Source organism: Hippocampus comes, unplaced genomic scaffold (genome assembly GCF_001891065.2).
Source record: "Hippocampus comes isolate QL1 unplaced genomic scaffold, H_comes_QL1_v1.1 scaffold22, whole genome shotgun sequence".
NCBI classification, from domain to species: Eukaryota; Metazoa; Chordata; class Actinopteri; order Syngnathiformes; family Syngnathidae; genus Hippocampus; species Hippocampus comes.
This window is the reverse complement of record NW_017806175.1, coordinates 1094621-1118960: the sequence shown is the minus strand read 5'-3', so window position 1 is coordinate 1118960 and position 24340 is coordinate 1094621. Positions and strand designations below refer to the sequence as shown.

The following is a 24340-nucleotide window of genomic DNA, read 5'->3' as shown; positions in this document are numbered from 1 at the left end:
ATTGTGTTAAAAGTGGTCTACGCAATAGTGTATTTATGTACTATATTACATATAATATGTATGTGACCTAACAAAGCATTCACCACTGTGGCCCCCAGCACGGCATGTGACTGTGGGGAACTGGATCAGTGTGCCTTAAGTTCAACAAAGCGCTTTGTTGCTGTGTGTTTTATGGGTGCTTTATGGTTGTCATGACAACACACTGACATTACTACTGTCTCTACTCAGTTACACCTCTGCACTGTGAAACATTGCTCGGCTGGTACCTCAACAAACGCCTAAGGTTGTTGTTTTAATATGGTTGCTTTGTTGTTGTCGTTTTGTTTTGTTTTTAATGTGGTACAATAATAATTGGAAATCAATAATAATTGTCTTTTATTCAGCAGGGTATAGGATAGGCCACTTTATGTTCTAATACAGCCGTATGTTGTAATGTTTCTGGCTGGATGGTGTTGTTTTGTGTTTGGAAACAGCACACGACATAATTCCGCCATTTTTCTGCATTGGTACGTCATTTGTGGGTGACACTCCTCAGAGATCGGAACTGTCATCATTGTGACTTTATTTTCCACCTCCAAAGTACGTGCACAAATTCTGTTTTTGCACCGATCGCAGGGGTGGGCGTTTTAAAACCGTGTACAGACAGACGGGATTTGATGTAAATAAGAAATAATGGATTTTTGGTTTAGCGTAATCTGTTCTCCTTGTAGATAAATGTAAATATGTGGTGTTAAAACGTGTATTTTTAATAAACAACACCTGAGGGATCACATTGTCTTTATTTTTTATTTCTTTATTTTTTGCTTTTTGATAAAGAAGTGTAAATAGTTGTCAATTGACTTGAAAACAGATTGTCCTTGCACCAGCCTACAGCACTGCGAATTGTCAAGCTGACCCAAGTTCACAATATAGAAAGATTAACCAAGACATTAATAGCGAAGTCCAAAATATTTTAAAACCCGTGAGCACATTTTTGACATTTAGTGAGGATACGTTTTGGCGGTGCAGGTATAGCTAGCTAGCTAGCTAGCTAATTGCTCACTTTATTGGGAGAAATTGGCTTTGTACTCAAGCAATTGCGCTAAATAACCACTGATGTGAACATAGGCGCTCAAGTTCCGAAATACTGTAGTGGTAGAGGTGGTGGGTGGGGGTTTCTTGCCAGACGTGCAAGCATGTCACAGTACCAGTTTCGCCACGGCCTCAAAATGGTGAAAAACCGCTAAATGCTATCTCCGCAATTCAGTATTACCTGTACATGGTTCTCATCATTCAGACGTTTTCAGCAATTATGTACAATATTTACAAAGCTCAGAATTTACAGGGAATGTCATTGTAAAGATACATTTTCAAGGACAGTACATTCATTTTTACAAACAGTTTGCCGTGTGTCACAATGAGGTGAGCCCTTGTGAAGTATTTGGGCCAAAAGTCATGACAGCGCTTCACTGTTGTACCAGTAGAACACCAATGTGATGGAAACCTGGACTCCAATCAATCAGATCATGCATTTGCACTCGGGTTCAAAGACAACGAGGACATGGTGACAGAATGGAGGGAAATACCTCCCGCGTTTGTTGGGTCCACATGGAAAGACCCTTGCAGTTGGAACAACCGTGACTTTTTCCATGACACACGCCGTAACATGAGCAGGCATTTTATTGGACGAAACACGTCATGTATAGCCACAACATGAACAACAAACAGATCATGGAAGACCCGAATAATTATAGTGCAGATGAAATTATTTTAAAATGGCCCCCGATGGTTGCAATATTTTAAATGTAGTGACATTCTAATGTCTTTCATTTATCAGTGATAGCCTTCTAAGTTTTGATAAATGTATCTGTAAATGATTTCTTTGGGCTCCACCCACTGACTCAGTCGTCTCCTTGCATTGTTCCTTTATTCCTTTCCTTCAGGTCAAGTAGGTTGCAAGTGTTTGATGGTAATTATTGAGTTTGATGATTTTTGTTTTGAGTTGCAGAACATGACAAATTCATATCCGTATAAGGGCATTCGTTGCGAATATAAATATGTGTTTGGAGATGCTAGTAAAATCGCTAAGGTCGCATTAAGCCCCCTGACTGGCTAGCAGGTTGTGTTTAATATGAAGAAAAAAAATATCTATGAGTTGTTAATTCGTCTGATGCCTTTTTAATGTATTTCATCTGTATTGAGTATTTCTCGTTGTAACAAAATCTGTCTCTCCAAGGAAGTTACTGGAAATGGGACACGAAATCCATCCCAGATAAATTAAATTTATTTGATCTATCTTCAGGGTGAGTCACTCCAGGTTTCTGGTATCCAGCGTTTGGCCACAGAGGCAGACAGTGCAGCCCATTATTGCAGACAGTGTCAGGATAGCCAACAAGATGGCCCACCAGTGAGCCTGCGGACACAAAAATCCATTTATTTGTGGGTCTACACACTAGTCGATTAAATCATGAAAATCTGCGTATTATTGATGCCCGTCGTGAATGCATTGGGAAAAAAAACACCTCATTGAGGTGCTCTTAAACCCGGATGAGCATTCCAGATTCGTCACGCTGTCAAGAAGATCTAAAGTCGCTACCTCACACCCAAACATCTAAAGAAGGCTTCATTCACGAACATTCACCCACATGTTGAACTGAGAAACACAAATGTATCGCAAACATCAGCTGAAATTACTCTTCAACCCATGAATCAGAATTCAGCATGTTGGAAATTGTTGATGAATCTTGTTTTGAGCCTGAACTGATTCACATTTTCCTGTAAAATTATATGATATGCACAAATTATTTGTTGTTGTTTTATGTTTTGACCATTCTTTGTTTTCTTTCAACTCAGACTTTAATTTTAGATGAGCTTCTCAACCTTCGGCTGTGGATGAGATCCTTATTGTGCTAAATGCTAATCTAGTTGAAACTTCGTTACGTTCCTCTCACCAAAGATCCTGAAGAGATTAGAAATCAGACCATGAATGAGTTCGTCCAATCGTTTTATGCCCCTTTTCCACCTCCCAGTGCACAATCGACTTGCCTTATCTCCTTACTTGGCATATTATGGTCAAATCGTTTTTTTCTTATGAACATTTAAACCAGTGGTGTCAAACATACGGCCCGCGGGCCGGAACCGGCCCCCGACGAGGTTCGATCAGGCCCACGGGATAATTTAAAAGTGAAAAAAAATGCATAAAAGACACAGATTTAATATTTACATTTAGATTTTATATGCACATGTGCTCCCGCGTTTGTTGGGTCCACATGGAAAGACCCTTGCAGTTGGAACAACCGTGACTTTTTCCATGACACACGCCGTAACATGAGCAGGCATTTTATTGGACGAAACACGTCATGTATAGCCACAACATGAACAACAAACAGATCATGGAAGACCCGAATAATTATAGTGCAGATGAAATTATTTTAAAATGGCCCCCGATGGTTGCAATATTTTAAATGTAGTGACATTCTAATGTCTTTCATTTATCAGTGATAGCCTTCTAAGTTTTGATAAACGTATCTGTAAATGATTTCTTTGGGCTCCACCCACTGACTCAGTCGTCTCCTTGCATTGTTCCTTTATTCCTTTCCTTCAGGTCAAGTAGGTTGCAAGTGTTTGATGGTAATTATTGAGTTTGATGATTTTTGTTTTGAGTTGCAGAACATGACAAATTCATATCCGTATAAGGGCATTCGTTGCGAATATAAATATGTGTTTGGAGATGCTAGTAAAATCGCTAAGGTCGCATTAAGCCCCCTGACTGGCTAGCAGGTTGTGTTTAATATGAAGAAAAAAAATATCTATCAGTTGTTAATTCGTCTGATGCCTTTTTAATGTATTTCATCTGTATTGAGTATTTCTCGTTGTAACAAAATCTGTCTCTCCAAGGAAGTTACTGGAAATGGGACACGAAATCCATCCCAGATAAATTAAATTTATTTGATCTATCTTCAGGGTGAGTCACTCCAGGTTTCTGGTATCCAGCGTTTGGCCACAGAGGCAGACAGTGCAGCCCATTATTGCAGACAGTGTCAGGATAGCCAACAAGATGGCCCACCAGTGAGCCTGCGGACACAAAAATCCATTTATTTGTGGGTCTACACACTAGTCGATTAAATCATGAAAATCTGCGTATTATTGATGCCCGTCGTGAATGCATTGGGAAAAAAAACACCTCATTGAGGTGCTCTTAAACCCGGATGAGCATTCCAGATTCGTCACGCTGTCAAGAAGATCTAAAGTCGCTACCTCACACCCAAACATCTAAAGAAGGCTTCATTCACGAACATTCACCCACATGTTGAACTGAGAAACACAAATGTATCGCAAACATCAGCTGAAATTACTCTTCAACCCATGAATCAGAATTCAGCATGTTGGAAATTGTTGATGAATCTTGTTTTGAGCCTGAACTGATTCACATTTTCCTGTTAAATTATATGATATGCACAAATTATTTGTTGTTGTTTTATGTTTTGACCATTCTTTGTTTTCTTTCAACTCAGGCTTTAATTTTAGATGAGCTTCTCAACCTTCGGCTGTGGATGAGATCCTTATTGTGCTAAATGCTAATCTAGTTGAAACTTCGTTACGTTCCTCTCACCAAAGATCCTGAAGAGATTAGAAATCAGACCATGAATGAGTTCGTCCAATCGTTTTATGCCCCTTTTCCACCTCCCAGTGCACAATCGACTTGCCTTATCTCCTTACTTGGCATATTATGGTCAAATCGTTTTTTTCTTATGAACATTTAAACCAGTGGTGTCAAACATACGGCCCGCGGGCCGGAACCGGCCCCCGACGAGGTTCGATCAGGCCCACGGGATAATTTAAAAGTGAAAAAAATGCATAAAAGACACAGATTTAATATTTACATTTAGATTTTATATGCACATGTGCAGATGGTTTAAAAATTCCTTTTTTTGTAAATCTTGTTTAATCTTGAAATGCATTACGATATTTTTTCAATGACTTATTAAATTTTTGTGCTTTTGTACAATCAGTGGGATCAGTTGCAATGCATATATATGAAAAAAATGCATAAAAGACACAGATTTAATATTTACATTTAGATTTTATATGCACATGTGCAGATGGTTTAAAAATTCCTTTTTTTGTAAATCTTGTTTAATCTTGAAATGCATTACGATATTTTTTCAATGACTTATTAAATTTTTGTGCTTTTGTACAATCAGTGGGATCAGTTGCAATGCATATATATGAATGATAAAAGTAAATTGTGCATTTGTCTAAAGAAATCGAAGGTGTTTCACGACATGTTTTGTAACATTTTCCGAATGTTCTTGTGCTTCACTATACCAAAAACAAAAGAAAGACATGATATTTTGGTTATTTATAGCAGAATCTGGTATAATTTTAATGGTCCGGTCCACTTGACATCTACCAAGGCTGTACGCGGCCCAAAATGTGAAATGAGTTTGACACCAGCTATATTGTCTGTTTGCCCCTTTGAAGTTCGACTTCCATAATTACCTTCATCCACTCTCCCATGTCTTCAAATTCATCAAGGTTGAGAACAGAGTTCTTCAACCTGGCGATGGGGCCGTCTGCGTCCAGCAGGCGGCAAAGGTGGAATTTGTCGCAGTAGCCTTGATTGGCCATGCATGGCGCACCGCCCACCAGGGGCAAAGCCTTTCTCTGGAAGTGACGGACCAACACGGAGGAGGTGGTGCTAGCACATGTCTCGGGCTCACCTGCCATTGGTTTGCAGAAAATAGAATTGGACAAATGGACAGGAAAAACAGATTAGTCACCATAGTGTCTAATTTCAATACTGTTGCAATAAATCAATCTGTCCTTGGGATGTAACTTTGGAACCAACCACGTTATCCTGTTTGTTCTTCGGAGTTAGTTTAAAGGAAAACAACAAGGCCCCAAAGGTGGCTTCTATGCAAATTGACATAAGCGGACGTAACAGGAAAGTGTAGGTGTGTAAACAGATTTCTGGAGCACAAAGGTGCATTGGGCTATGAGGTTACCGGGCTGCTGGCAGCACAGGTGGCACTTCTGCTTCTTGGAATCACCCGGACAGTCACACTGCTCCAGCATGTGTTTCACACACACAGACTCGGCACAGACCTGCAGACCCCGAAAAAAAAAAAAAAAAAAACCCTCAACATTTGCAAATTAGGACCAGTGTTCATACTAATACGGGGATTGAGTACTAGTCCAAAACGGAATCTTACTTATTGAGTCATAGAAAAGCGAAACATGTCTCAATCGTGGCTGCTCAGTCCATGATGACTAAATTGACAATAATAATAAATAAAATAATAAAAAATAATACGAATGTACACTGCAAGTGTTTTTAGTCTTTGTAACTTCCTGACTTTTTTTTTGCGTTCGTCACTCCATTTGTTGCAAAGGGTGAGTGCATAATTGATTATTTTACGTGTGTGCCAACTTTCTGTTTGCATGTTCTGTTTCACATGGATCATTTTGAAAAATCTTTCCCTTAGGTGTGCTAAATTGTTTTTCTCTCTCTGCCAGCACTGATTGACCGGGGGTGGTGTCAGTCCAGAATGTCTCCTCTCACACAGAAAGCCAACCTGACTTGGCCGTAGCTGTCCTGTGACTCTGACTTGGATCATCTGTATAGAAAATGAATTTGTTTTTCGGTCTCACCCCATTCAGGCAGACACGAGTCCCTTGACTGCAGAGTGTGAGGTTTTCTTTTGGCCTCGGATCAGGGCACACAGGTGAAAGACCCGAACAAATGCTGGCCATCTGACAGTCCGTCTCTTCGTCACAGGCTTGAGCCTCTGACTTCAAACTGCACTCCTGACTGCAGCAAAGGCCCTCACTGGGACTAGAAAAGAGAGAAGGCACATGCTGGCTGCACAGATGCTACATAACAAGTATCAAATTCAAGGCCAACAGGTCAGCTCTGGTTCGCCATGTCATTTTTTTATGCCCAGTGAAAGCTTGCTACAAGTATTACAATATTTTCTTTACTTACATTCAGAACTACCTCTCCATTTGAGTTCTCACATTGCAGAGCAAGTTAGTTAAGGGACAAAAAATGTGTAACTTGCTTGCTCGCTAACTAGCTTCTGGCTAGCGACGTCAAACTTGTTGACTCATTTGAAACAGCATCATAGCAGTGTGCAATAAAGCAAGTGGAGAAAAAAGTAGCATGGTACAAAGACAAAAAAAGGGTTTTATTTAGCGACACCACAGGTGTCAAAGTCAAGGCCTGGGGGCCAGATCTGGCCGGCCACGTCATTTTATGTGGCCCGCGAAAGCAAATCAAGCATGTCAAGTTCCACGATGCTTGCTAAAGTCTGAACCAAAATTTTGAATTGTCATCTGTAATCCACAATAACAGTCATTATTCTTCACTTTTGATTTTAAAACTAGTAATTCATAAATGTGTTGTGCGCTGTGTAATATGTGGAAGTGATTAAACATTTATATGGTTTCCAAAAACTCATAATAACGGCCCTCCAAGGCAAACCGTAACTACAATGTGGCCCGCGACAAAAATGAGTTTGACACTCCTGATCTTCAAAGCTCCAACTATTACTGTACTGCATTTCTGTTGCATCCTTTGTTTTTCATCGAGAAGACGATTTTTTTGCTGATACATTTTCCTAAAAGTACAAGATATAAACTGTTGCGGTTTCATTTTAAAAGTTCCAAACTCTGTCTCATTTCACATTCTGTTTCCCGACAAATGATGACCTTAAAAGCAAGGTACATACCCAACGGTGATTTTTGGTGGACCGTTATGCCCACAGAGGTTAAACTTTAATGTGTTGTCGCAATAATAACCAGTCCCCGTGGAAAACCATAACTGCTAAGCCATGTCACAGGCTTCATTTCAGTGAAAAATGACAATAATGTTCGATATTCTTACGTACACTCCATAGTCTTATATTTGAGCGAGATACATGCCATTTTCAAGAAAAGTTTGTGTTTTGTGTTTCTGAACAATATTTGATGAAAATGAGACACATTTTTATCAAAGTTGCAAGACACAAAGCCATCATTAAGTATCGGTACTCGGTATCAGTGCATGGTATCGATGTGGCCCGTGATGAAAGTTAAGTGTGAAATCGCTGTTGTGTAAGGAGCTCTGCGGGTGTTTTACCCAAACTTTTTTGGCAGGTGAGTGTATTCAAAAATGTACCTGCATATTTTGCCAGGCTTGAGGCGACACTGCACCCCTACTCGCTCTTTAGCGCTGTAGCAGCAGAGGTCTGTGTCATTGTGTCCCACATCGCACTCCTCGCCTTCCTCCACTATCTGGTTACCGCATATGGGCTGATCACTGACTGGCCGCAGAGAGCGCACGTGTAAATACCGTGACAATCCAGAGATAATATTTATAGTGACTCACGCTTGTAAAATGTGAACACGTGCTCACCCACGAAGCAATCGTCCTTCTTGAGGCGCAGCAGCTCACTGATGTGTTTAATGCTGCAGGGGGACAGTTTGTCGTTGTTTTCACGCACATCATCTGTGGCCTGAGGAAACATCAGGTATCGGCCCTTTCCACCGGAGGAGCCCAGGTCGCCGCAATTAGTGCCTTCATCGTGCTATTACAAAAAAAAAAAAGACATACATTAAGAATAGATTTAGTTTCAATGTACAGCTCGAAATATCTAATGACATCCAATACAACAGTATTAGTGGTGCCACATAGGAAAAATGTGCACCAATTATGAACGTAAAACTTCTGCTCCACACCACAACATTAGTGCACTCTAAAATGACAAAAGCTCCAGTCCACAAACTGCCTCTCAAATTAACTTTTTAAAAAAATTCCTCGCAATTCCATCTTTCTGTGCCGGACGTGCGTGCACTCACGGCCAACAACAAGGCGCTCTAAAGTGGCCACAATAGCAGATTGTTGAGGGAAGATGCATTTTCAGGCATGAGCTAGTTAGGCATGTGCAGTTAGCTAGCTAAGCATGCCTAGCTAGCTAACTGCACATTTCAATTGCACCTCTGAGGCGACTGAAGATGCTCAAATTATTTTGTAGTTTGTCTGTGTGTGTGTGTGTGTGTGGGGGGGGCGTGATTGAGCCTCGTTTTAGTCACGTTCCTAAAATCAGGAAAACCGAAATGGTGACAAACAATTTAGCGCTACTCCTCCCCAATTGAGAATGATATGGAATTGGGAATTTCTCCATTGTGAGACAAATAAAAGGTTTTCCTATCTTAGCTTATGTTATCTTGTATCGTTCTCAGGCTTTACACACCAATTATCTTCAAACATGTATGATTTATTTCAAAACCGATCTCTGGATTCACTTTCCAAGGTCTTTAACAAAAAAAAAAAATGCTTATTGTGTTGATTGGGTGTAAAGCAGCATAAAATGCAAGGACCACTTAACATTGTTTGTATTTGGAATATTTGTAACATTAAAGTGTCAAGTATCCAGCTGTAGACATAAAAAGTAAGCAAATAAATACGTAATCGAGTGAGATCCTCCAGGAGGCCAAAACGCTGTGTCATTGACAGCTACAGAGCCGTTATCTTTGTTGTATCATGTCGCCAGTCAAGATTGCTGTCGAATGTGATGACCCTGGAGGAGCATGGGAATGTCATGTTCTCTACTGAAAGAACAGTAAGCCCCTCTTGTTTTGCTCTCGTATTTGTAAAACATCTTTAGGAAGAAATGTACTACGAACGCGATGGGTATCCTCCCCCCAAAACTTCCTGTAACAATATGTAAATTAGACCGCAAACATTTCAAAACCCAACACAACCTATAAACTGACCAATTCAATTGGAAAAAGAAACACATCTGGTACATTACAAATTAAAACTAGTCCAAGACTTTACGAATAATCGTTCACCCTAATGGCGTTGTCTTCTCTATCAGTTAGCAACATCTGGACTTCGTCATTGTTTTACATTTCAAATAATATATTTGAAGTAGGGTGTGTTCCCCCTTCTTTATCCATTGTAATCACGCTCACGGAAGAGGCCAATTAAAGACGGAAACTGTGCCATAGTTGACTTGTAACTGCACTTCCTTTGAGTTGAAAGGGGGGGTTGCTTCAGTAGGGGAATGGGCTACAAAATGGAGCGACCCTTTTAAAAAAAATATTTCTCTTCTATTGTGTACATTTGTGACCAGGAAAAATATGGGCGGTTGCGGATGGATAGTAACTTATCTTGCACGGGCAACAGTGTGCAGTAAATAAGAGAGAGAGATCAGAAGGATGGGACGTAAACAAGTTAATAGCTGTTTGGATTTCATCGCTATGACACAGTTACTTAGACATCCTCTCCGACTCCACATCCATCTGCACGGGAGTAACAATACAAGAGAGGCCAGAGATTGACGTAGTAGAACTAATCAGCTCAGGAGTAGCTCTACGAGATTCTTTTTGCTCCATGGAGTCGTGCAAAAAGGGAGGCCTGAGTGAAAAGACACATTTGGCAGAGTGAAAAAAGGCTTGTGGGTGTTTCCAGTAGAACACATAAAGGTGCATACGTGTATCCGCTGTGTGTGCGCATATAGGCTGTGTTTTGTCATGGTGATTTCCTGGTGACGGCAGCACTGAAAAGGAATTCAGTAAAGCCGGTAAACATACAGAATAGTCCAACACAAAGACACGTATGGAGAATAGTCCGCTCTTTTTGTGAGAAAGGAGGCAGGAAAGAGGGTTTCCGGCGTTTTGTTATTTCGGTGTTCGGACGAGAAAATTCTCCTGCTTGCGCAGTACCGACACACATGCTAATATTTTTTGTACACTGGGTCTAAGATTGTAAGATGTGATGAGATCTCGGAGAAAGGCGACTGACCGGAGATCCAAGACTGTGTCCGAGTTCATGAGCGAGGGTCAACTGGACGTGTCGAGGAGGCAGGAACTGTCCGTAGTTCTGAATCGTGACCAAACCTGTGTTCAGGGTGGAAGGGCGGCCATTACGAAGGGTGGTGTACTGCGAACAGATGCCGCCCCAGTTACCTGAAGACAAGAAGAGAAAAGAAGCTGAAATTTTATATGATGTGGTGATTTTTAAAAAAAAAAAAAATCGAGCTCGTTTCAAATGTGACTGATGGTGTTGAGGTCAAGGTCAGTCGATCAAGTTCTTCCACACTAAACTCACCCAAGCATGCTTTGCGCGTTGCCACAGAAAAGCCTTAAAGACATTTTTCAAACATAGCAATCTCTGATTGACTGCTTTTAGTTATTTCGTTAATATATTAATTAATACCTTGTGGAAGTACTGTATATGCTTGTTTCTCTGTAATCGCATATACAGTGGTGCCTTGAGATACAAGCGACCCAACTTATACGTTTTTTGAGACGTAGCCATTGGTGGCAGTGAACGCACCTCACTTGACAGCAAGCGGCAATTTCGCATGGTGAACACATTTTCAAAAAAGAAGCTTCATGCTGTTCATTAATTGCCACTTGCAGTTGAAATTTCCTGCCAAACTAAACATCAAACAAAGAGAAATACATGTGAATTTAAAACAACCATGTAGCCTTACTTTAAAATCTCCGAGCTTAACGTTAATGCTTAATGGTAGAAGCCATAGACGGGCTCATGAATAGCACCATTGTAATGCTTAAAAGAATGTGAATTTGAACTCAAACGGTGCAGCATCACATGTAGACAGAAAATTCAACCACACTCTCAGGCATATACTGTATTCTTCATGCCAATGGGCGAGTTGTGCACACCAGAATTATTTACATTCTGTTTAATTATGATATGACTATACTGTATGTTTTGATAAAGGACATTATTATGTCGTACCCATTTATTATAAAAGTGTTTTGAGTTAAGAGCATGGTCCACGGAACAAATTAACTGTTTTATATTACCGTATTTTTTTAAAAAAACTTTATAGGTTGAGGACAGAAACATTCATTCATTCATTCATTCATTTACCGAACCGCTTGATCCTCACTAGGGTCGCGGGGGGTGCTGGAGCCTATCCCAGCCGTCTTCGGGCAGTAGGCGGGGGACACCCTAAATTGGTTGCCAGCCAATCGCAGGGCACAAAGAGACGAACAACCATCCACGCTCACATTCACACCTAGGGACAATTTAGAGTGTTCAATCAGCCTACCATGCATGTTTTTGGAATGTGGGAGGAAACCGGAGTACCCGGAGAAAACCCACGCAGGCCCGGGGAGAACATGCAAACTCCACACAGGGAGGCTGGAGCTGGATTCGAACCCGGCACCTCTGCACTGTGAAGTCGACGTGCTAACCACTGGACTACCGGGCCGCCCTCGAGGACAGAAACAGCTATTGTCAATCCATTGAAAAAAGTGCCGTGTCGTGAGCAAAGAATAGACTGTAATGCTTTAATATTGATCAATGATAGGTGTTCACAAATTATAGATATGTTACAGTTTTTCATAAGGCTCCCTTAAGTAGCAATAGTTTGAACCAACCATGGGTGATCCTGCAACGGGGCCGTCACACTCTTCACACATCCCATTGACGAGGTTGCATAACTGACCTTGAGCTACTGGAAACACAAAGCTTTGCTTGCTCAAGTTATCAACCTAAGAGTCACACAGACAACAGTCAACATGTACGCAGTCAAAACGCCCCACCCCAGCTCTGGTTTTATGTAACGGTTCTAGAAAAAAAAGGCTGTGGTGTGTTTACCAACAGCTGGTCATCCTCACATGAATGCAATGAGGATATGCGACGTCATTGTCTTCACTGTACAGAAATTGATTGGTCAAAGGGGGCATATATGACAGAGGCGCCTCATCATGGGTGACATTATGTGACACGATGACGCCTGAAGGTTTTCCTGGAGAAAGCACGTGTCTGAAAACAATGAAACGCAGATCGGCGAAGTTATCCGGCTTCCTGGATCCGAGTGTCCCTGATTACATGACTTTCCCACCACCTTTGCAGCTGCGACAGTCGCCAATGCACCGGCATTTTCTTTTTTTTTTTTTTCCTTCCTTCCTTTTGTCATAGCATTGCTTAGTCAAATTGCCCGGATGTCATATAACACAGGTTTCAAACTCAAGGCCCGGGGGCCAGATCTGGCCCGCCACATCATCTGACGTGGCCCGCGAAAGCAGATCAAACGTCAACTTCCATGATCCTTTCTAAAATATCTACCAAAATTATAAATTCTCCTGTGTAACAAATAAGAGCGATATTCTAAGCGTTTTCTTGTTACCAAACCCTTCATGATAGCAACTTAAAAAATAGCCGAATCAACAGTTTTTCTTGACTTCTTTATCTGGTTTTAGTCATAAACGGCCCTCCTAGTGAAACGGTAACTAAAATGTGGCCCGCGGCAAAAATGAGTTTGACAGCCCTGTTATATCATGTGACCAAAAATTTTAAGCAACATTTTGGAGTGATGGACATGAAAAGAGATTTTTTTTTTTCCTGTGGGAGTTATCATCTGCATATTTGTCGCTGAAATCTGCAGTTTATAACGATCCTTTTTAATCAACTTTGACTCGACTTGCATCATAATACCGTCGACTAAGACAAGTTTTTACAGCTACTACTTGTATGATGATCCAGGAGTGGTTTGACCAGCATCCTGAAGCAAAACTTTTGACCGTGACTGTTCCTCTGTGTGACTGCAAGGTACTTTATGCTGCACATTTCACGAGCGTGGATGCTGAGCACCGCTAAAGGTCAGCTACTGCAATTGCTCCCTGGGCAACTTCTGTAACTGGACACTTCAATGTGTCCAACCTGGCCTGCCATGTGTAGTTTAGGTTAGTCACTTTATTTTTATTTTTTTTATAGTTTTTACGTAACACATTTTATGTAACCTGACCTGTGGAATCCCCGATTTTGCGGGTGTGGGGGGTGGAATGGAAGTTTGCTTGTCTGTTAAAGATATTCCCGTTTCAGAGAAATGAGAGTTCACCAGGTGTCATTGAGGACTGTGGGAACCAGCTGTGGTCATCTGGATTTCCCATCAGCGGGCGCGATTGAGATTTCGTCATTACATCTCGCATACAATAACAAAAACGACTCCGTGATTCGACCCCCCCAAGGCCATTTAAGAAACAATGAGCGCAGAGGCGCCAAAAAGGAAGCAGCCAATGATCCTTTAATTAATATAGTATGATATGCCGGGCCGCTCGAGCCCACAGTTAAAAGATAAAAGAACTAATCGGGAATTCTCATTGCACACACTGCTTTGTCTCCCCACCCCCTGTCCCCCGCGTCCGCTAAAAGACTCATTCAAGGAGCCGGGATTCCTAGAAAGAGTCCTGAAAGGCCTCTGCTGTGGATTTTGGCAGATTGAGCACAACAGGACCAGCACATTTTTCTTCCCTTCTCTTACTACTCTTGGCCACAGGAAAGGGGCTGTGAAAGGCTGCTATTCTTAACCACATGGATGAACACAACCGCAAACAAACTCCTACTCCAGATCCATTCACCTAACAGCAACAACAAAAACAAATGCACGAATGAAGGAAAACGAGCCAACTTCAGGAAATATTTTGGCGCGAATAAAATATTACTCTTCTCTTGAGGCACATAAAATGTTTTCACATTGTTTGATACAAACACCCAAACAATGGTTCAGGGGATTTTTTTTCCCCTCCAGAGTTCATTGACCTCCATATTTGAATAAGGTATTCTACAGAGGCAGGATTTATTTCTCCAATGGATTTTAATTCACTTTTTTTTTTCTTTTTGACAAGACCTTGTGATGATAAGACAGATAGTTACCAAAAAGCACACACTAGTTTCAAGGTCAAGGTTGTGCTGATTTGCCTTTTCAAGATGTTATTTGGCCTTTGGGGAGCAGACAAAAATGGAGACATTTTGAAGATGGTTTGAAAATGAAAACTACATTTTGTTGATCAAAAGGGAGGGGCACTTATTATTGTCATCGTGATGTAGATATGCTGCACAAGACAGAGTTTTGTCCCTCATACGATCTGTAACATTTAATATTTGGTAACCAAATCACAGCTCTTTGTTTATACAGTTCAGTTTTACGCCTCTGCATACAATGAAATGCTATAAAAACGTCATAAAAACTCGGTTATAAAAATAGCACATAAAGTCAAGAAATGTGTGTTTTCGGTCAATGATTTCTTGACAGTGAATCTTAAATCGTTTGGAAGGAACGTGCATTTGTGGGCCGAGCAGAAGAGTACTTCATGTGTGTCATGTCTGTCTGTTTGTTTTGTTATCAGCCGCAGCTGGAGTGAAGGGCGGTTCCCTCCAGCAGGTGCACCTGTTCCGCGTTTACCAATCAAGCCTGCCATGTATTTAAGGACTGCCAAGGTGCCAATTTTATTTTGTTTCTTTTGTGGGATTATTGACCTTGCTTGTTTTACTGCCTCAGGTGTTGTTTTTAGAACTTCTTACTTTGTAAGTATTTTTGTTATCGAGATTTTTGCTGGTTTGGTTACGCGTGTTTGGACTCTTGCTAGCTCGTTTTGTGTATTTTCGGGTTTTGCTGTTACCTTGCCTTTTCGCAAAACTTTTTTTTTTTTTTTTTTTTGCTGTTGTTATTGAGTCTTCTTTTGAGCTTGAGTTACCGGCAGCATGTGAACCTACGACAGTGCTCAGTAAGTGTCTGCCACATTTGACCAATCCAGTTAGGGCCAGTCCGGTAGGGCAAATCCAAGGAGTTGTTCCGCAAAGTAAAGTTTCATCATTGTTTGGAATACGTCCTAGTAGCATCTCCAAATTGAAGACCAAGTTTCATATCATGGAATATGCTCTGAAGTGGGCATCCCAAGAAGATCATTTCCTCACACTGTCAGCACAGAACTTTCATCTATAACCGCTTCAAACAACGGTGTATGCAGGAAAGTGGTTCAGATTGCACGATTGTCTGTGTCTTATGTGTTGTCTTGTATTATTTTGTCATTTTATGTTAGCTTTTCTTTTGATGGCGGCGCGGGCACCCTCAGCGGCTCCTCTTGTTGCATGTTGTCTTGAGAGGGAAGAAAGCACAAAGCTCCACCTCATAAAGTCCCTAGGTATGCAATTCAACAAACATACTGTATCAGCTCCATCAAACACTGGTTTCAGCTCTGTAGTCAAGTACAACTTTATTATCAAATGTGCTGTATGTTAAACATACAAGACAATAAAGTTGTACTTGACAGAAGTGTGGGTATGTGGAAAAATATTCAATTAACCAAATTGTGCTAAAGATGGTTCCGTCACTGGCAATATTCAGTTCTGCTGCTCATTCCACAAATGTGTGTTACTTAAAAACAAGGTAGCATATGATTTATTGCCAAGACAGTTGTTACAGCAAACATACTTTTTATGCAAACAAGGCAACTGCCTCTTGAGGCACCACCAAACAGTAGATCGTTGCTATCAGTTTAAGCAGAGATGGAATTTGACTGTGGTTTAGCATTTGGGCCCCAACCCTGCCATTGCCATATGAAACTCAACTAGAGGAGGAGTCTGGTGTGATTAATGGGGGTGGTGCGCATGTGTCTGCACGTGTGTTTGCGGCACACCCTTGTCACAAGGGCACAGGGGTCTCTGAGGCACACATTAGCCAACAGAAGCAATAAACGGGTGGATTTGGGTTAGAGAGATTTGGTTGTCTGAGGTCAAATTTGATGGGAAAACTCATTGACCAGTCTCGTGGTGCGGAGAAGTCACAGCAATCCCCATTGGCTACAAATTTTGTGCTCCTCACGTGAGATGGCACTATGGCGATCCCGCTGCGGAATGTAGCCTCTCGAAGACGTCTGAGGGTGGTGACAGAAGTGGTGGTGTGTTCAGGTGTCAAAGGTTCATTGGGGCCTAATCACATGTCAGAGTGGCTGTCTGCTTTCCCCCCCCCCCCGGTTTAGCCAATCAAAAGCTGAGTATGAATGACAGGCAGGAAGAGTCCTCTTATCAACACAACGCTCGGAGTTCTCAAACTTCCTGCTGCACAACAATTATGACGCACGCGAAGCCTGCAAAATATCACCCTTCATGTAAAATTTGTCTTCCATCCAATGTTTTTCTTTGAATTTGTATTTTTAGTTCCCTGCATTAAAGACACACGAAGCAATTTTAGAGTCAGCTACATGCAAAAAATAGTATGTACCTCTTTTAATTTATCGCATGGTTGGGAAAGCTTTTGTCCTCAAAGTTCACATTTGATTTTTAAAACGTGCCGAAGGACCATGCCATGAGCAGATGGGGTTAAAAAAAAATGTCCTTAACGTGTATGTAAAAAAAGGTTATTGTGTCAAACGAATAACCCATTTGGTGGTGGTTGGACAAAGAAATGCAATTTTGGTTTTTTTTTTTGTGGTGTTCTTTTGTGCTAAATGTATCACTTAGAAAGTTGCGTCAGTCCCTTTGTGACCCCAGGTGGGTTATTTGTAACCCAACTGTTTTAATAGTGTGTTAAAAATAAAAAAAGCTGAATTTAAAACAACCCAAATGAAGTCAAAGGGATGAACCCAATTTATTAATTGGGGTTATGTACTTCACCAAAGTCAAAGGAATGAATAACTCATTTGGAGTTGTTTGTCACAAACAACCCAATTATTGTTTTGGGGGTTATTCATTCATCTTTGGGTTCAGTGCATAGCCCAAAAAGTTGGGTCATTACCTTTTTGTTCCACTTTAAGTTTATAACCCAACGGTTTTTCAAGCACATGACTTTGTTACAGCTCAGTTACAGCAAAACGTGAGCACAAAGCTCCACCTCATAAAGTCCCCAGGTATGCCATCTAACAAACATACTGCATAGGCTCCATCAAACACTGGTTTCGGCTCTTTAGTCATGATCAAGGAGTCAAACGAGTCACATAGGCAATGAATCAGTGGTGCACCATGCAGAGGTTCAAACACTGATGCGGCGCGGGCAAATATTATTTCACCTTTCAAGTCAAATATCTTGGTGAGAGGGTGGACTGGACACACAAATAGTCTTCCTGTTTCGGTTTGCTGCTTTCACTTCTTCTGTAAGACGGCAATTTGAATGTGTTGATGTTGGCTGAAAACATAGATGTATCCACCCCCCCCCACCCCCCAATCTGAAATGTATGTAATAATACACCATTTTGGGATGCATCTGTGCTCGTACATGTACGGGCTTGGCAACTTCCTCTCCAAGTGATGCAAACACGAGACAATAAAAATGGGAAATAATTGTTAATGTATGCAATTAGTTGTACGATATAAAATGTCTTTTGTGAGGCCGCAAACCATCAAATGCGTTGCAACTCACCGGCCTTGCCCTCCCAGGCGAGTCCCAGCACTCCGCTGTAGTCTCGGTTGGTTAGCAGGTACGACAGGCAGAAGTTGCCCCAGTTCTTGTCTGAGTAAAGACTCAATAGCTTCTCTGGGCCAATGTAGAGAGGATTCAGAGGATCCGTTTTGTTCTCCTCTGTCATTACCTGGTCAGATACCAAATCAATATAACAATGCGTATTTATAACAATTCGTATCTGAATTAGTCATACAGCATCCATGTGAGTCAAACATGAAACCAGCGGCTTATGTTTGAACAGTTCTTTGGCTGTAGAGTGCAGTTGCTTCTTACAGTGAGGGATTTGACTTTAAAGTTGATCAGCTTGATGCCGTCAAATTCCACTTTGTCATATATGTCATTGACTGCTCTCATGTAGGAGGCAACCTGGGAACAAATCACAGAAAGATGTGAGGAAATATTAAGGTTTATAGGTCACTTTACATCGTTTAAAAGAGATTCAATAATAGAGTTCATCCATCCATCCATGTTTTGATCCGCTTATCCTCACAAGGGTTGTGGTGGGCTGGAGCCTATCCCAGTTGTCTTCGGGCGGTGTGCGGGTGACACCCCAAACCGGTTGGTTGTCAGCCAATCGCAAGGCACACAGAGACAAACAACCATCCATGCTCACATTCACACCTAGGGACAATTTGGAGTGTTCAATCAGCCCGCCATGCATGTTTTTGGAATGTGGGAGGAAACCGGAGTACCCGGAGAAAACCCACGCAGGCCCCGGGAGAACATGCAAACTCCACACAGGGAGGCCGGAGCTGCAATTGAACCCGGTACCGCTGCACTGTGAGGTCGACTCACTAGAGAATAGTTATAATTAGAAAAATACATCTTTCTTTCACAAAATCTTGATTTGAGTAGTAGTTTTCAGAACTGTTTATTAGCTTGCCCCTATGCAGCTGAATTGACTACCATGTAGAAATGAGATATATATTTTTCTTCCCGACACAAATAACCAAAACTGTTCAATAGCAATATCCTATTCAGTACAATGAAACCCTGCCACAAATCCAGAAATTCCTAAGTAACTGACATCCACCTAGAAAAGTTTATATTTGCACGTAAGTGGCGGCAAAGCATTTTTTTTTCTATTAGACGAGGTTATGGCCCAACTAAATGAAGCTCCTCCCCTCACTTAACCGTAGTTCCCCGGCACGGAGATGCACCAAATAAGAAGATAGTTTGGCCTCTTTCAAATCAAAAGGCTAGTGACCAACTTCTTGTCATTCATAATAATATTCAGGCCATAACGGGGAACTAGCACACAGCATCCTTAGGCTACGCCGCTGCGCAGTATTTTCTGCAGCGACCATACCCTTAAAGATGCATGTGAAACCCACTCACGTGTGTGAGTGTACTGTATAAACAGTGGGAGCTGAACACACACAAAAAAAAAATAAAAGTTGAACCAGCAGGGGAAACTTCCTTGACTGGAAATATTGACACCCTGGACACAGTAGATGGTGAAAGCAGGCCAGCAGTGATTGACAACAAGCGTTTGTCTATTTACAACAACAGATCGTGTTACAGGATGGCTTACAGTGTATTTTCATAGTCCACCTTGCAAGAGTCTGGCAGGAACCCAGGGACGGCTGTGTTTGATTGCTTGGTGTGGAAAGAATGCAAAGGGGGTCAGTGGAATTGATGCGAGGTCAGATAATGGGGAGAAGGATGGAACGGCAACTGAAGACCAATTTACAGGACAAATACTTGTAATTGTTAGGTTGTATGTTGTGTTTCTATTGTATTTTGGTAACTTGACTATGCATTTTGTTGTTAAAACACAGTATTAAAACACACCCCATACTGTACACTGTGCTTTTTGCATTGCCGTGTCAGCTGTGTGCAGACCGATAGTTATTTCAGTCATGCAGCAGCAACACTTTAATCATGTTGTTCTTTGTTTGCTACATAGCAAAATGAAAGATCCTGAAAATGGATTTCAGTGAAATTTGCTCAGTAGCTGCAGTGAGACTAAAGGAATAGAATAGTTTATTAAGCTTTTGATTATGATCTGCATATGGAACATTCTCGTAGCAAGGGCATAATGCAAATTATTTTATGTCAATCTGGATTCAGAATAGTTTTGTATAAATCAAAAGATGTGAACTGATTTTGATCCATGTCTTGAGTCTGAATCAGGTATGCGTATCCATATCATTTGTGCAATCCTAAATTGAACAGTTTTTGATCATTCAATGCCACACACGGATGCATACTTGGAGTAGAAGTCCAAGTGCCCACTTCACAGCAGTGATCACTGGCTCTGTTTGAGTGTGAGGGGTCTTAAATTGCCCTGGCCAATTTTACAAAATCTGCAAGTGGGGATCTTCTTGAAGTTCCTTATGAATGTAAATTTTTCGTTTCGATCTCCTGCAGGGACTCCAGCGAGGCATTTTATGCATGAAGACTGCGGCTGAATTTAACGGCATTCAAAGGCGCCGCTTCCACTGGCCAGGGGGTAAGTCGGCGGGCGGTGTTCATTCCCACAACGGCGCATCACACGTTTTTAATTGCGTGCATCTGCCAAAATAGCAAAAGAAACAAAACTCCACCCATATGAACAATTAGACTGTACTTTGCACGAGACTTAAATCTTGAATGTTGAAAAAAAAAAATTGTAAACGCACTTCAGGGGCAATTGGTGTGTAGCTTCAATATGACCCAATCACAAACTGAACGTGATCAGGCGACTCAGGGACAAAATCTGGATATTGGCCATTCTTTTAAAGTGAATGTAACACAAAACCTTTGTGGATCCAGATACACAGTCATTTGGTTTCTCTTTGGCTTAAATGTTTCGTGTAAACCCCCTTTGCTTTGCAAACATGGGCAGTCTCAACCTAGTTGTCAATTTATGGATGAATAAAGTTGGTATGCTTCAAATTAGCGCCACACTGTGACTTCACAGTCAGGACTATGGCTGCAATACAATTCAGCACTGTGAATTCAGGAGATTAGAGATTAAATCTGACTGATTCAGATTAGTGTAGTGTATCTGAAAAAAAAAATACTAAAGCCGAGTGAAGCAGTTCACTTTGCAAAGCAAGACAAAAGGTCACCTGAGCCACGACAGCCTCCACAGACTTAAACTTGTTGAAGTAGCGGTGGTCAGCGGTGAGGTGTAGCAGGCAGCTAGTTTTGGCTTCGTCCGGCGTTCTCCTTACACGGTTCGCTGCCGCCTCCTGTGGGACGCCGACAGGGTCACATAGGGAACTTGTAGTGACACGAACACAACGGGAACTCTTGGGAAAACATCTGCTCGGACCATTCAACAATGGTATGAGACTGGAAATGATCTCTACAACCGGGCATGTTGTTAAAAATGGATACGAGTAAATGTTCCGGAAACCATTGTTGAAAAGGGACACCTGGGACACACCATTAGTTGATGAACAATACGCCGGTTATCCTTTGGGAATATTAATTACTAGACCACATGGATGTCGAGTGACACAAACAATCAAAGTTCGGGCATGCCAAACCAGCTGCATTGCTCATATAGTACTCAGGTAGTCAGGACTTTCCGATGCAGAAAGATCCATTTCCCATTTTATGGTCTCACTTTCCTTTGTTGACATCACTTGTACCCTTCTGTGGTGGCATCATAAAGAAGCCAAAGGAAAGGCGGAAGTCTTCTGAAACTGTTTTGAGATGTTTTTGTTTAAATTGTGGTGTGTGTGTGAGTGTGAGTGTGTGTGTGTGTGTGTGTGTGTGTGTGTGTGTGTGTGTGTGTGTGTATGTGTGTGTGTGTGTGTGTGTGTGGTCGGGGGGTGTGGTATAAAGGTAATAGGTGAGGATTTTTTTTTTTTACCTGATAAACAGGTTTCAGGTTTTGGGCAACCGCATTTAGATGTTCTGTACCACAAAATCCAGAATCTGGTCCAGGTCCTCTAGTTGGTAAAACTACATAAACAAAAAAAAAAAAAAAACAAGCACAGGTCATTAGGATACAAACATCATTTCACTTTCACCACACTGCACAGTTCATTGTTTGCAAATCCAGCATCTACAGAGATCTTATAAACCTAAATTTCATAGACGAGCTGGCCGAGACCCCTTTCTATGCCTACCCATTGAAACGGTGCTTTGCGAATATATATTTCGGTGGAACCAAGATAAATCACTACAAGGGCACGAAGTTTTTATCCCAAGATTGTCCAAAATGTCGTTAGAATTTGAAAAAACACGGCCAGAATTGACTGAGCAAGACTGCGGTTACAGGGCACCTACTTAGCCACCCATGCCAGATGTCTTATAGTAGGAAACAACCCCCAAATAGTCTTTATATTAAAAGCTTTAGCTGCATAGTCCAGAATTTCACTGGACTATTTTAATCCATTAAAACAAATCAAACATCATCAAGCTGACGCTGTCAGACACTTTCAAAATAGTGGAGACGCGTTGGGTAATGGACCTCGCAATGGAGCTGTCTGATTTGTTTAAAAAAAAAAAAAAAAATGGAGTGATGGGCTCGATTTCACTGGCACAGATTTGAGACAGCTTTCTTCATCCACGTCTGCAATAATTCTTGCTCACATGGGAGTCATTGCATCCGTACTCATTTCCAAATCATGTTGCGCAGGCTAAGGCGATACTGAAATAGGGCCAGCAGCACTCCACAAAAGAGTGTACTAGGTTGTGCTACAACTGATGATGGCGGTGTCGGATCAGCACATCACGTACAAGCATCTGCCCACAATAACAACCAACCATCGCCTTGCAGCATTCAGTCGAGACAAATGGCCTTGAATTCCCGTCGACGCTGTTGAGTAACATGACCTCAAATCACTTTCACGTGTTGTTTGCAGTCGCACGAGAGAGGTGACGTTTTGTCAGTTAACCGGTGACCCAGAAGAACTTCAAGGCGGGTTGGGGGGGCGCACCCATGGACGAGAGAGCAACACTTGATTGGATCACACCACTCTACGAAACGACACCTCAGCCAATTGCGTTGCTGCGGTTAGTTCGACGCAGGGCAAGTGAAGGAAGGCAAATCCCAGACTGATCTGCCATACACATGTTTTCTCACTTCCAAAACGAAAGAGCTAAAAATTAAATCAAATTAAAACCACGCATACATAAACCCCGGATCCACTGTGCTTTCCAAGAATTCCACAAATGCAACATGAGAGCACAGCTGCAATAGTGTAGCTTTTGCGACATTGAAAAAAATATAATAAAATGCATAAATACACTGATAGCATTCCGATTTTTCAACACCAGCAGAGTTCAGCCATGTTTTATAGCGATAATTCTCAATTCATTGGCTCATCCAGAGTGTCTGGGCAAGAGTTACGATGAAGCAAATATCTGGAAATGATTTATGAGTGGTTGGAGCCAATAATTAACTGCTTTGGCTTTCCCAAAAGAGTGACTGAAAATGAAACTCAGCAGAAATTGAGGCCAAAGGAATCAAGCTACCCCATGACAGAAAAATGGCTACCTAGATTTTTTTTTTTTTTTTTTTTTTTTTTTAATATTGACATTAAACTCTGAGGGGATAGTTCAGCATTAATGAAGGATGAGTGTTACCCTAAGTCTTTTTGATAACAAAAATAAACATCAGGGGTTACCTAGGTTTGGTGTTTTTGAAATGAAAGTATTAGGTAACATGACAGTCATGTCACATGTTAAAGAAAGAATAGAAAAATGAAGAAAAAAAATGTGTATTAATGGTTCTTAGAGTGCAGTATGAATACCACCATTGGTATACAGGCTTCTTCTAGTGGACGCAAGAGAACCACCAAATTTAATTTTGCCGGATCATCTGTGCAAAAAAATTACAGTGGCTTACTACTTTTAAAAAAATTCTGTACAGTACATTTGTTTAAGTTCTGTGTTATTGTATGTACAATACATTTGCAATTCATGTTTTAGAATGACATCCACTGAAAAAAGTTTTTGTTGAATTTTATTTCATCAAGTGGTTGCACGAAACAAAATCATGTGGATCCAGATAAATTTTTTTCATGATACTAGACATTTATTTAAAACAAAACAAAAAAATTAAATAGCTTCTACATCTACTACTCCGGATCCATATTATTTTATTTTGTGCAGTCACTTGAAAAAATAAAATCGAGTAAATTCAACACACCATTTTTTGTGTGTGTGTGTGTGTGTGTGTGTGTGTGTGTGTGTGTGTGTGTGTGTGTGTGTGT

General features: G+C 41.2%; 1 protein-coding gene and 1 long non-coding RNA gene across 3 annotated transcripts in view; one reads left to right on the top strand and one right to left on the bottom strand.

The window, feature by feature from the left end:
• Positions 1 to 3781: 3781 nt before the first annotated feature.
• Positions 3782 to 24340, bottom strand: part of LOC109532053 (disintegrin and metalloproteinase domain-containing protein 10) — a 25043-nt gene continuing 4484 nt past the window's right edge. The window contains exons 5-15 of one of the 2 annotated variants that reach the window (XM_019896654.1): positions 21991 to 22082; positions 21239 to 21361; positions 18456 to 18548; positions 18141 to 18309; positions 10772 to 10935; positions 8351 to 8549; positions 8141 to 8285; positions 6634 to 6817; positions 5988 to 6087; positions 5482 to 5702; positions 3782 to 4053 (exon numbers count right to left, since the gene is read on the bottom strand). In XM_019896654.1, coding sequence (XP_019752213.1) covers positions 3949 to 4053; positions 5482 to 5702; positions 5988 to 6087; positions 6634 to 6817; positions 8141 to 8285; positions 8351 to 8549; positions 10772 to 10935; positions 18141 to 18309; positions 18456 to 18548; positions 21239 to 21361; positions 21991 to 22082 — 1595 coding nt within the window. In that variant the 3' untranslated portion in view covers positions 3782 to 3948. The remainder of the gene's footprint in view (positions 4054 to 5481; positions 5703 to 5987; positions 6088 to 6633; positions 6818 to 8140; positions 8286 to 8350; positions 8550 to 10771; positions 10936 to 18140; positions 18310 to 18455; positions 18549 to 21238; positions 21362 to 21990; positions 22083 to 24340) is intronic. The other variant, XM_019896655.1, reaches the window with a different exon arrangement.
• LOC109532060 (uncharacterized) overlaps positions 15258 to 24340 on the top strand; it is a 24755-nt gene continuing 15672 nt past the window's right edge. The window contains exons 1-2 of the long non-coding RNA XR_002171300.1: positions 15258 to 15510; positions 20556 to 20637. This is a non-coding gene — a long non-coding RNA (uncharacterized LOC109532060). The remainder of the gene's footprint in view (positions 15511 to 20555; positions 20638 to 24340) is intronic.